This window comes from Macrobrachium nipponense, chromosome 12 (genome assembly GCF_015104395.2).
Source record: "Macrobrachium nipponense isolate FS-2020 chromosome 12, ASM1510439v2, whole genome shotgun sequence".
Taxonomy (NCBI): Eukaryota; Metazoa; Arthropoda; class Malacostraca; order Decapoda; family Palaemonidae; genus Macrobrachium; species Macrobrachium nipponense.
The window spans coordinates 27,062,810-27,077,809 of NC_087205.1; the positions used below are offsets into that span (position 1 = coordinate 27,062,810).

Below are 15,000 nucleotides of genomic sequence, written 5' to 3' on the forward strand. Positions count from 1 at the left end.
ATTATATTCTCACCAAACAGCGTTCAAGGGTTTTTTCTGCTTTATTTTCTATGGAAGAAACTAAGAAATAAATATACCAGTCTTACCTATTTTAGACACGTGGTATATCATTTAAATACGGGTTATATTCGTGTGTGCAACATGTGTTTTGAACAGTAATTCGTTTTTATTCTGAGAACTTAACTGTGATATATACCGGATACAAAGATACTTATCATTAGTAAGATGTAAATCTAACAGACATGCGCCACAGTATATTGTTATCTGTTTTACACACTTAGATTTCAGTAGTTTGTATCTATTACTTGAGGGTTAAAATGCGTCAACACATGCTTGATGTATTTTGAAAATGAGTATCCATGATTCTAAATATTTTTAAAAATTCCACTCCTTTTGATAATTACTACCAGTGACGTGTGCAGTATATAAAGTTTCTGATTTACTTGTTTTTCTGAGAACCAGTTTTTCCTCCACACACAAACACACAGATACACACATACATATACACACACACACACATACACACGCACACACACACACACACACACACACATATATATATATAGGTATATTGTATATATATAATACATATATATAATACATACATATATATATATATATATATATATATATATACATACATAACTATGGTTGTGTGCATATGTGTATAGTCCCACCACTATTTGCCCGTATTTTATATAAAAATTACTTTATTAATTTTTCCCTTAGTTCTTGAATCTTGTCCCCTCTTCCTTATTTGATCCAAGCACAAAGGGATTTTGACTTTTGTCTTGTGCTTGCACGCAATAAAATGTATAATTTTTGTTCAAATTCATCGGCTATTCAGTTTTGTTGAAGGTCAGGTATTCTAATCATATTCATAGATGTAGTAAGTGGGTTAACATACTGTAGTATCTCAGTGATCACTAAAGAATTTATGCCTTCATATAAAAAGTATTTAATTAACGGGAAAGGACGATACATTTTTTCTTTTCCTTATCAACCACCATTTGATAGTTCAAGTGACACTAGGTAGTTAAGTCGTTAAAGGCAAAGAAGAGAACCAATCAGCGTAGCGATCCAAATAAGCCGGCTAAAAATGGTTCTTCAAGGGCCCGATAGTTGGCAGCACTTTGCAGTGTCATTATAATATGGGCAACCCCATTTTTAAGACAGGGGAGGAGGGGTGCTGAATTTACGTTCAAACTGTAATTACTCGATAGTTACTTAATTTAATTGTACTTAGAGTAATGAATAAAAGTCATTAATTATGTAGAAAATATTATTTATAAAATCTAAAGTTTCTTACACTTAATAGCAGATCATGATTCCATGTTGACCATCATTTCAACCCTCGAAGATAATGGGTTTACCAGCCCAACCTGTCGTTGAGGGTCCTTGGTGGCAAGGACTACCTATAAGGGGAGCTTCGTATACTTCACTCAGACCAATAGATGGAGCCTTAAAAAGGGAGCGTTGAATACTTCACTCAGACCAATAGATGAAGCCAGCGTGCATGTACAAGGGAGGGATTGGTGGAGGGGGTTGGGGGATGATTTGGGTGTAGAAAATGGGTACTTGTTGCAGTATTCAACAGCAAAGAAAACTGTCTTTAGAATGTTGTTCGTTGTGGTGGTTGGTATACGTTAAACAATTTTTGTATTATGCAGAAGTTCGTACCTATAACCTGTTATCATGATTCATAATCAGTAAATTAAAAGAGAGAGAGAGAGAGAGAGAAGAGAGAGAGAGAGAGAGAGAGAGAGAGAGAGTTTATTGCCTTCATAAACGACGCTTGAGGGAGAAAGATTGTTACTCATAATGCATGTTATGCATCCAGATGGCACGACATACGATTCCAAAAGTTTCTTTTTCTCCTTCTTTTTTTCCTCATCCCTATCTTTTTATTAATTAAATTTCGTCTATTCATAATTCTCATCAGTGGTTCTTTTATGATTTAATTCACCTCCTGTTTATTTGAACCCCTACTCAAAAACCCTCTTCTTGCTTTTAAAAACCGGACTCTATTGCAAAAGAGTTCAGCAACCACTTTCATTTCCCGATGTATTAAATCGCCTGGTAATTATTTTTCCAGGCAAAAAAGAAAAAAAAAAATTCTTTGTACTTCCATGATTACATTTTATATGATTATATTCCATCCGAAGACCACCCAGGGACATTCCTCACTTTCACGCCTCCCTTTCTCTCTGTGTCTCCCTTCTCTCAAATCATCTCTTTTTCCTCCTAATTCTCTTTTTCCTCAAATGTTTAACCTTAACACTGTCCAGTCTACTTTCATCTTTTTGGTGAACTAAATATTCCTCATATAATTACAATGACATGAAGAAGAATTTCCACAGATTCAAACAGAATTCATCAGAAATCACTGGAAATATTTTCATTTGGTATCTGCTGTACATAACCTTAGATAAAATACTTTGCTGAAGATATATCTTTACATATATAAATTTTGGAGTATAAACTTATATAATTCAAGTGCCGAGATTTTCACGCATTTCTTAGACTTCCAATTAAAACTACATATATATATCTATCTATATTATATATTATATATTAATATATCATATATGTATATATATATATATATATCTATATATATATATATATAATATATTTTATATATATTATATATATATATTATATATATTTTCCTACGTGGCAAAAACCTTTATTTATACATAGCATCACGGTTTATATACTTCGTGATCAAGTTATTCATATATATGAATGTGTATGTGTGTGCCTGTATGTTCCAGCATAACTCGGAAATGCATCGATCATTTTCAACCAAACTTGGTATATATATGACTTACTATCTGGAAAAGAATCCTGTGCGGTTAAGACACCACTGACGCCAAAGAGGGTGGGTGTGGGAGGGGGCTGACAAAAAGTAAACATAACCGAAAACGACAGATATCAGTGTCTAATCCATAGTTCTCGAGGTCGTTCAGATGAATAGTGACACTCCCGATGCCCTTTAAGTCCAAGTTCAGGCCCGATAGGGATAGCGGGCGTGAGAAGGGGTTAATTATAAAATGTCCAAAATCCGGGCAATGTAATTGAATCAACTATCTTAACAAGAAAGGGAGAGAGTGAGAAGGAGAGGTAGCGAGAGTCAACATGTATTCATTCTATGTTATATCCTCGCCCTTACAGTGGTCAGCATAGTGATTTCAAGTGATTAAACATTTCTATATTGCTCTCTGAAATAGGTGGAATCATAGTATCCATCCAGCGTCTGAACTTTCTATCATCACTAGTAGTGATGATTTTTAACCCGCCTGAGTAATGAATGTGAATTCTTTGTTTTTTTTATATATTTTATCTCTGTACCTTGAAATAAAGTAAGGTATGACACTTTAGTCCTGCTTCAGAATGGTAGGTATCCAATGTTTTTTTTTTTTTTTTTTTTTTTTTTTTTTTTTTTTGTAATGTGGTGCGTATATGACCCAACCCTCAGAGCTAAGGGTTTTATATCTTGTGCCTGATTATTTGTGGGCAAATCCTGACAAAACATTAGCTAATCAAGTTAACGCCAGTGTAAGATTTTATTCTTAAGAATAGCTGAGGCCCTAGGAACAATGGTATCTCTCTCTCTCTCTCTCTCTCTCTCTCTCTCTCTCTCTCTCTCTCTCCTCAGAGGAATGTAAGGCTATTCATGAACGCAAACCTTTGAAGCTTAAAGGGATATATATAAAAATGATGGAACAGTTGGGGAATAAATTTCTTTTTCATTTCCTTTGAGTCGAGGCTACGTATCTTTAACGTTTAAAGATGTTTAAACTCACTTTTTTAACATTTATCTTTTTTTATTTTTAGTGGTGATGATGGCAATCCTGAGCGGCCTGTGGTATACGGCAGAGAAAAGAGACAGAATTAAGAAACACAAAACTAAACGCCTTCAATCAGCGCCTCACAGTCCGCCGCGTTCCTATTCCCATCCCGCCTGACGGAGACCTCCACGGTGGGCGTGCAGACGCCCACATACCTTCCAGACGGCAACGACCAACTGGATCCTTTAGTAAGACAGATGTCCTACCCGGCTGCGGCCCCTCCCGGAAGGCGGCTCTCCTACCCCGATCCATCATCTGGAAGCGAATTATCCTACGCGTCAACGTCCTCCGCAGAGCAAATGCCGTACCCGACTGCTCCTCCTTCCTCCTCAGGTCATATCCTAAGCGGCCTTCCGTCAGCTCGGCAGCTCTTCTTCTCCTCCTCCTCAGGGGAAGCCGCTTCTTTCAGTCAGCAGCAGTATTATCCCTCCGAACAGGCCTACCGGTCCCAAGTGTTAGTCCTAAATGGCTACGCGGACGATGTCAATGTTGACTTTCTTAATGAGCCGCCTCCTCCGTACACTCCTTGAAACTTTTATTGTCAATTACGTGTTTGGTCACCATAGTATCCGCTTAGAATTCTCTCCCATTTTCCATATGTCTTGTAATTTATCCTCGTTTTCTTTTCCTCACTAGGTGGTGCATGTGTGCATCCTTACATATGTAAATACACACGCATTATTTATTATACTAATATATATATATATATTATATATATATATATATATATATATATATATATATATTATATATATATATATATATTATATATAGGGATATATATATATAAATATATATATATATATATATCTATATATATATTAATATATTTATATCTAATATATATATAGATATATATATATATAAATATATATGTATATATATGTATATATATATATATATATATATATATATATATATATATATATATATATATATATATATATATATATATATATATATATATATATATATATATATATATATATATATATATTATATATATATATATATATATATTCTATATATATATATATATATATATATATATATATATATATAATATATATCATAGTTATAGATAGATATATATCACATATCCACAGGTGTGAAAAATAAGAGACAGGGTGTAGGTCCTGACCGGTTTCGGCTTTATTTTCAAGCCATTGACAAAGGACTAATACATAGTATTAGAATTCACGAGTATATATACTACAAAGACAGTACTGACGAACATACACACAACAGTTTGAGACTGCAGATCCACCCACACGCAGGTGTCAAGGTAGGAGTGGCTTTCAAAAATCATTAGGCTAAAATTTACAATAAATTCTCTAGGGATACTACCGCTTAGGGTACAAGTCCACACCTGACAGGTGTCAGGGAGGCGGGGTTGAACATCTCATTACCACTACTGCCCCCTTTACTGTGTTTACAAATATAATAATCCTATTTTTTCATATATCTCTACAGCCAACCTTAAAATTTAAACAGTTTACAAATTTCTTTTGATATTAAAGGATCAAGTTTATACATTCCTTGACTGATGTTCATATTATTGTTGTAACTTTCTTTTATAAAACTAGATTCAATGATATTCCTTTCCAATGCATTATTAGAACACACCAGCTTTTTTGCCCCCTCCCCAGTTAATAGCATGATTGTTCTCACTAACATGTACAAATATACCACTATTTCCCTGTGCATATCTCACACATTGTTTATGTTGTTCTATTCTTTTTTCCAGTGCTTTCCCCGTTTGACCAATGTAAAAGTTGTCACAAGACTTACACGGGATTTTATATACAACATCCCTTTAGCTTTTGTGCGGGGGGAAGTTCTTAATAAAGTACCTTGTTTCATTGTTTTATTGTTTTTAAAAACTACATTAACACCAAAATTCTTCAGGAGATGTGGGATATCTTTCATATTACTATTATAAGGTAGTACAAGCAAATTTTTGTTGTTGTAAGGTTCTTTTTGATTTTGATACATGGTCTTTTTTGCCGCTTTTAATGCATTGTTTAGTACATTATCTGGATATTTCAGTTTCTTGCCTGTATTCTGAATCTTATCTATTTCCTCATCTATATATTCTGGGCTACATACCCGTAGTGCTCTTAAAAACATAGAAGCAAACACTGATCTTTTAACCTTATTGTTTTGTCCAGAATAGAAATGTACATAGGAAGAAATATTAGTAGGTTTTTCTGTAAACACTATACTTAAACCCACTACTATTCTCCGTATTGAGGACATCCAAAAAGGGTAGGCATTCATCTTTTTCTATTTCCATAGTAAATTTAATTGATGGTACTAATTGATTTAACCTGGCAAAAAAGTTATTTACATCTTCATTCCCTGGCCATACACAAATTATGTCGTCAACATATCTAAACCAAGGTACATTGCGTGGAATTATATTATTTAAAATTTTCTTTTCAAAAAATTCCATATATAAATTACTTAGCACTGGGGACAGAGGGTTTCCCATTGCCATACCAAAATTTTGTGAGTAGAATTTTCCGTTGAATTCAAATTTACAGTCTTTAACACATAATTTTATTAGTTCAATTAAGGTGCTTTTAGAAAATGGAATTATCCAGTTGTTTGTTTTCTAATAATTCCGATAAAAACTCCAATAAATCATCAATAGGCACTTTTGTGAATAGAGATACTACATCGAAGCTCACAAGTCTCGATTCACTATTAACTTTTACACTATTTAGTTTATCTATCAGGTCCACATTATTCTTAATATTGGCATTAGAGATGTTACCTACCAATGGGTTAAGGATATCCACTAAATATTTTGCTAATTTATAAGATGCAGAACCCACTGAGCTGATAATTGGTCTGGCAGGGAAGTTTTGCTTTATGGGTTTTTATCGTACCATACATATACGTAGCGATGGGGAGGTCACACACACCTTCTTTATAAGACTTTCGTTGCCTTTTAACAGATTTTTCACTTTTTTATTAAAACCACTATTCACACTTTCTATCGGGTTCTTATTTAATTCTTTATAAGTGCTATTATCACCCAAAAGACTTTCCATTTTTTCTATGTATTCATTTTTGTTTAAAATTACTATGGCACCTGATTTATCTGCTTTTGTCATGTGTATATCTTTATCTTTTTTCAGTTCATTGATGGCATTCATAAATCTTTTGGGTACGTTTGTGGTGTCTGACTTTTTCATGCTTCCATTAATCACTCCCTTAATTATGTTGACATCTTCACTAGTTAAATCACTATATTTTTCTAAGTTGCACAATCCTTTAGTTATTTCTACACTGTTTATACTTCCCGTTGATAGAGCAAAATTTAAACCATAGCCTAAAGCACTGGTTACATTACTATCCAGATGCTTGTTTGATAAGTTGACGACACATTCATGATTGGCGTTGGTAGTCCAGGGGCTTCTTTCGATCAGGAGTTTCATTTTGTTGTTATGTTTACGTTTAAGCTTCTGATACACTTTCTTCCTCATATTCAAATAACAATATTCCTGCAGAGAATCTTTCCAATCCGATGGTATTGAAGCTTCAAAATGACGTCTTTTCCTCGATAAATCTTCAAAATTCTTTTTAGTTTCCAATGTCTTAATATTGATATGTTTGTCCAAAATAGATCGTTGTATTTCACCGAACGGTTGGTCTTCTAATTTAGACAAGGACTTGGTTATCATTGATCTTGGTATCACTTGTTCATCACGACATTCACGTAGAAACCGCAGGTGTTCCTTGTTTGTATGAGCTTGAATGAGGGCGTCTGCGAAGTCAGTGACTGCATATTCCAAGATGGGGAAAAGAACACAGAAAGATCGGAAGGAGCTCGTGGTATCCATTGATGATTATAATCACTTTAGCACGTGATTCATTTATCACACATATCCACAGGTGAAAAATAAGAGACAGGGTGTAGGTCCTGACCGGTTTCGGCTTTATTTTCAAGCCATTGACAAAGGACTGATACATAGTATTAGAATTCACGAGTATATATACTACAAAGACAGTACTGACGAACATACACACAACAGTTTGAGACTGCAGATCCACCCACACGCAGGTGTCAAGGTAGGAGTGGCTTTCAAAAATCATTAGGCTAAAATTTACAATAAATTCTCTAGGGATACTACCGCTTAGGGTACAAGTCCACACCTGACAGGTGTCAGGGAGGCGGGGTTGAACATCTCATTACAACTACTGCCCCCTTTACTGTGTTTACAAATATAATAATCCTATTTTTCAAATATCTCTACAGCCAACCTTAAAATTTAAGCAGTTTACAAATTTCTTTTGATATTAAAGGATCAAGTTTATACATTCCTTGACTGATGTTCATATTATTGTTGTAACTTTCTTTTATAAAACTAGATTCAATGATATTCCTTTCCAATGCATTATTAGAACACACCAGCTTTTTTGCCCCTTCCCAGTTAATAGCATGATTGTTCTCACTAACATGTACAAATATACCACTATTTCCCTGTGCATATCTCACACATTGTTTATGTTGTTCTATTCTTTTTCACCTGTGGATATGTGTGATAAATGAATCACGTGCTAAAGTGATTATAACATATATATATATATATATTATATATTATATATATATATATATAGAGATATACATAGATATTAAATATCTATATTATAGAATTATTATATAATATTAGATATATATATAAGATTATTAATCTTTATTATATCTATATATGTATCTACATCATCTATATATATATTATTATTATTATATATCTATCTCATTATATATAATCTACGATATTATATTTATTATATATATAATATAGATATATATATATATATATCTATTCTTCTATAATCTCTAGATCTATATATCTCTATCTCATATTAATATCTATCATCTATCTAATCTCCTTATCTCTGTATATCAATCTATTTCTCTACTCTATCTTCTGCTATCTTCTCTATATATCTATATTAGATATATCTATATAATATCTCTATATCTATATATAGATCCTATATATACTATATATATATATGTAATATATAATATATACCTATCTATAATCTCTCTACTATATCTATATCTCTCATATATAATCTTCTACTATCTATAATATATATCTGATATCTATATATATCTATATATATATATCTATATATATCCTATATCTATGTATATATGTACTATATATCTATATATATCCCTATATATATATATATATATATGTCTATATATATATATAGTATCCTATCTCTATATATCTATATATATACATCTATATACCTATTCTATATATAAATATATACGATCTCTCTACTATCTATCTATCTATATATATATATATATATATATATATATATATAGTATAGTATATCTATATACTCTATATCTATATAATACTAATAATATATAAAACTGATATAAATCTATCTCTCTAATCTCTCTTCTCTCTTCATTCTCTCTTCTCTTACTCTCTGTCTCTATATTAATATTCTTCTATATCCGACTCGCTTCTTAATTCTTATTCGCCTTATATCGCTAATCGACCGAATCTCGCTCTCTATCTCTATAATATATCTCGCTATTATCCTCTCTATATTCTATCTGTATCTCTAATATATATCATAAAATACTATTGTAATGTATAAACTTATATTGGCTCTATATATAATATATAATTATATATTATTATAATATATATCTATATATTATATATTTTTAAAAATATAATATATATTAATATATATATATATATATAATATTATAATAATATATTATAATAAATATATATAATATAATATATTATCTAATTCTACTTTATATTAATATTTTTTATAATATAATCGATATATATACTATTATTAATTATATATAGATAATTATAATAAAATTATTAACATATATATAAATATATATATTCTATATATTATAGATAAATAATAATTATTATAAATGATAATATAAACTATATAATAATAATATATATAATTGTAAAAATATATATAATATAATAATTATAATAGGTTACTTCAATATAATAATATATAATATTATTATATATTATTATATAATATAATATATACTATACATAGATGTATATTTTATATATATATATATTAATATATATATTATATAAGGAATATATAATATAATATTATTATTAATATAATATATATATATTAATTATATAAAATCTTAATATATATGATATATATTATATTTTATATGTATTATATATATAGTATAATATAGGATAATTATTATATATATCAATATACATTAGATGTATATATTTATATAATAATATATATATATATATATATCATAGATATATATTATATATATAAATATATTAGTATATATATATATTTTTATATATATTATATAAATTATTATATATATATATATATTTTTTATATATATATATATATTATTATTTATATTTATAATTTATAACAATATATATTAATATAGTTAGTAATATATATATTATTACTATATATATTTATATATAGATATATATATACTATATATATATAGTAGTATATATATATATATATATATATATATATTAGTATATATATTATATGTATATACCTATATTATAATATATAATAAATATATTACTGATATATATATACATACATATACTATATGTATATATATATATATACTATATATATATATATAGATATATATATATATAAATAAATATAATAATCGTGTATATATATATATACATTAGATATATATTAATAAATATAAAATATTATATTAATAATATACGTGTGTATGTATGCATATATTCATCTGTGTCTCGAAATAGATGGTAAGATATGATCAGACTACTTTTTTTTACTGAGTCACATTGAAAATTCGCAATTACGAATTCTGTACTACTTTTAATGTTCTGAGAACTGAAAACTTGGGGAGTCTGGATGTTCCGATAACAATATATTATAATTTTTCCATGAACTTCTCTTTATCTTTCTTAATAGAATGAATTCTAGGATTGTATCGCTCATAGTCTAAAGATGTAGTAATCGCCATTAAAGCATCGTTTACTCCCACTACACTGCGAATTATTTATGAAAATATGACGTCGACGCTGAACAGTTTTTGTTATAAAAAAAATAAATGTCCTTGTTTAATCGTCCAAGTCTATTTGATTTCCTTTTTCTCACAATTGTTGCTTACAGTTCGTGTCTATATAACCAAGTCTATTATATAATTATAGACAATAATATCCTTTCCTTTATAATATATATTTAACCTTCTTTTCTTCAGTATAACTGACGTAGTGTCTCTTACCTGCAATTCGACTAAGCTCGACGGTAACTAGTGTTTTATTTTATTACATTAAAACTTTTATATTTTATTTAATCTCTCAAGGGGGCCTTCACTGAGGCTAGATTCAGTTCCAGCAACCTTCCCCCTAAAGCTTAGAGTGTCAACATTAATCCAATTTTGTCTCTGAATTTTTCCCGCTACTATTATATTTTCATTTTGAAATTTCCGGAGTTTGTTGCTTGTAGCTCTGTCTAATTCCAGCGAATATTCCGGCATAGATGTTGTACACTACTGATCTGTATCTTCTGTGATATTTAGATATATACGACAATTGTCGCGTGGATAACAGAGTTTTCTTGTACTGTACTTCCAACCAGATCACTCAATACGTAACTGACTTATTTTACATTGTGTAGTTGTTGGTTACTCTTGATCATTAGGGAAATTGTACAGTATGTAATACTTGGATAGCATTTTCGCTTACTCAGGGAGTAAGCCTACAAACTATTTCGTTGTTGTTGTTGTTGTTGTTATGCTTGTTGTTGGGGGTTAGGAAAGGTCTATGGAAGAGTCTCTAAAGGTGTGAAAAATGCGTTTCACATTGGGTTAAAGATACATGAATTTTAGGATAGAATATTTATGATTTATTTATTAGAATTAAAATGTAAAAAAATAAGTAATGCACATGTTAAATTTATCTATTAGAATGCAAATGTAAAAATTGGATAATGTGCATGTTAAACAGTACAGAATATTCATTTCTAATAAAATATAGCGTATTTATTTTAATTTTCGTTGGTGAAACAACGATCTATCAGACCTTAGATTTTTAGCAAGTTTTTATTTTCATTAAAAGTTAGAAATATAATATTTATAACTTATGCGTGAGGGGAAAATCTTACTCGTGCCCGGGATAAGCTGGAGGTCAGATCAAGCCTCGTTGATATTAAATGCTATAACACTTAATTTGAAAGTATGAATATATGTTTCTTTACCTTCAGATGGTGTCCCCTAGAAAAGATAAAATAGAAAGAAAGAAACAACAGAATGTTTATAGTTAGACGCACGTAGGCGAAGATAGAAATACCATGTTTACCTCAAGCCGTGGCTGATGTCAACAGGAGAAAAAGAAGTCTAGAATCATAGGAGCATTGCTGAATGAGAGAGTGACAAGTGTCAAAAGAAAAAGAAAGCAAAACAAAAAACCAAGATCTGGCGCGAATGTGACTGAAGTATTAAAGGCGCGCAAAGATACAAGACGCAAAGATCGAAGAACAGAAACCAGTTATTTTCGGTTCACGACTTCCCACACGAGTTTTCATAATTTTTTTTTTCTTTTGCTTTGTATTGGGCCTTCACTTCTGTTTATAATCTTAAAACGTCTGAACGTTTTTTAATTCCTCATCCTTCCCACGATAGTGGTCTGGTGAGTATTGCTGAGAAAGTTAATTGTGTTTAATTGTAACCATTGTAAATTCATAATATCAGAAATGAATGATCTGGTGGTAGCTGATGCATAGTAGTCTGAGAAAGTTAAATCTGATTAAGTAACTGTAACCATTGTAAATTCATAATACCAAAAAATGAATGGTCTGGTGGTAGCTGATTTCAGCTAACTTAAAATGAATAACGGTATAATGGTCAAGTATAAAGGAAAAAACAGGATTTGAACTTCTTTTGGGAGGGGAATCTATCATTTTGTTTTCGTCAGAATATAGTTCTTCTTTTATAATAAAAAAAACCTTAGTTTTCTTTTCTCAATTAATTTTCACGGAATAAAAATTTGCTATTAAAATTTTCAGCTAGACTACTTACTGTCAAAGTTGTAGTGGACAACTTGTTGTTTTCTTTTTGCACTCCTGTAATACCTTTCACACCTTTATTTTCCCAATATCCCTTTCAGTGCTGAATAACCTCATGGGTCCCAGTGCTTGGTCTTTGGCCTGAATGCTATAGTTAATATTTAGATGTTTTTATTGCTCCATCTACCAATGGCTAAATGATATGAATAACTATTTCCCCATATATTTTCTCGATCAGCCAATTTTCCATCACACACACACACACACACACACACACACACCACACACATATATATATATATATATATATATATATATATATATATATATATATATATATATATATATATAATATATAACAACAAGAGCAACAGCAAAGTAGATGGTAGGCTTACTCCATGAGTAAGCGAAAATGCTATGCAAGTATTACATACTGTATAATTTCCCTAAACATAAAATGTAACCTTACAACTTCACAATATGAAATATATGTATGTGTATATATACTATATATAATATAATATAATATTATATATAATATATATATATATATATACTATATATATATATATATATATATATATATATATATATATATATATATATATGTGTGTGTGTGTGTGTGTGTGTGTGTGTGTGTGTGTGTGTCAGTATGTATTACTCGCTCAGAGTGAGATTCAAACTAAATTACGAATAATCATTGTTAAGGAATCTAACAGCCACTATTATCCTGAAATAAACATGGCAATATAGTATAGCTTCCATACTCGCTCACACGCCGTCGTACGCAAAAATATGCGGGGGCCAGGTGTGTATTTCATAAAGGGCCAAGAGCAATTTTGGCAAAACCGTATAAGACATATGAAACGGTAAGTGGTTGAAAGCCCGTAAAGGGAAACGTTTCGCTTTTTCGCTCAAAACTTCGGGACTTTCCTCCAAAGGTCACCGAGAATATTTAGAGGAAACTGCCATGAAAGAATGTGGGAGGTGATGTTTGTTTTATTTCCTTTTTTCTCTTGTGTCAAACATCGAGTACTATATATATATATATATATATATATATATATAATATAAATCATATATATATATATATATATATATTAAATGTCTTCAAAGGCTTTGAATATTTCAAAATTTAAAATTTTCACATTATATATAATATATATATATATATATATATATATATATATATCTATGTTATATATATATATTTATATATATATATATATATATATATTATATATATATATATATATGTGTATATATATATTTATATATAACGGATTCCCCCAGGTGAAGATATATAAAAGCATACAGCAGGGTCCACAAAACACATCAAATAGGCAACGTTTTTATTCACATTGATACGTTTCGCACATGTTCTATGTGCATCTTCAGTCTGTAAAAATAAACATAGAATTGTTAAAATTTACAAAAAATATTTTTAAAAAAAATAAAAATAAAGTTAAAAAAAAAATAGTTACTTATAAAAATTAATATAACTTAAAAGGATTACAGTAAAAAAGACCCAGTTCTCACCAAACCACTCAAAGGAGAAGGAGAAGAACGAATGACCAAGATTACACACCAACCTACGACTTCAGTTATGCAAGATAAAGAGGAGAAGCGGAAACGTTAGAGTTCAAAGAAGGAACAAGCCGTTTAATGTATAAGGACTCAAGGTTGTTAGGTAATCACTATGACTTGTACCACCAATAATGGAGAAATGCTTTTTATTAACTTCGATTTTACATATAGAAGCATGGTTTTTTATATTGGAAAATTCTGGTTTACTCAGTTTCTGGTCCCGTTTGCCCGTTACTAAAAACTGTATCCCATATGGCTACAATATCTCATCTGCATCAACCTCCGGCAAGATCCAACATAAATACCGGGACATCCCTGGGCACTTGAAATTTATAAATAATGTTAGATCTCCTGAGGTCTGCAGTTTAATCCTTGTAGTTATAGAATACGCCAATCTTGAGTGGATTGATTGGAATCAATTGAATCTTAAGGCAGCCAAATTCTTGTTCAATTATTTGTTTAAGGTTCG

The 15,000-nt window shown here is 30.0% G+C and overlaps 1 protein-coding gene across 3 annotated transcripts in view; it reads left to right on the forward strand.

Moving 5' to 3' along the window:
* Positions 1 to 15,000, forward strand: part of LOC135224438 (uncharacterized) — a 40,575-nt gene that overhangs the window by 22,328 nt on the left and 3,247 nt on the right. For 2 of the 3 annotated variants that reach the window (XR_010316728.1, XM_064263427.1), the window contains one exon: positions 3,841 to 4,526. The exons of the other annotated variant lie outside the window; for it this stretch is intronic. Coding sequence is in view for 1 of the 2 variants with exons in the window: in XM_064263427.1 (XP_064119497.1) it covers positions 3,841 to 3,971 (131 nt within the window). In the remaining variant the exon portion in view is untranslated. Of the gene's footprint in view, positions 1 to 3,840; positions 4,527 to 15,000 lie in introns of those variants that run through there. 3 annotated transcript variants of the gene reach the window in all.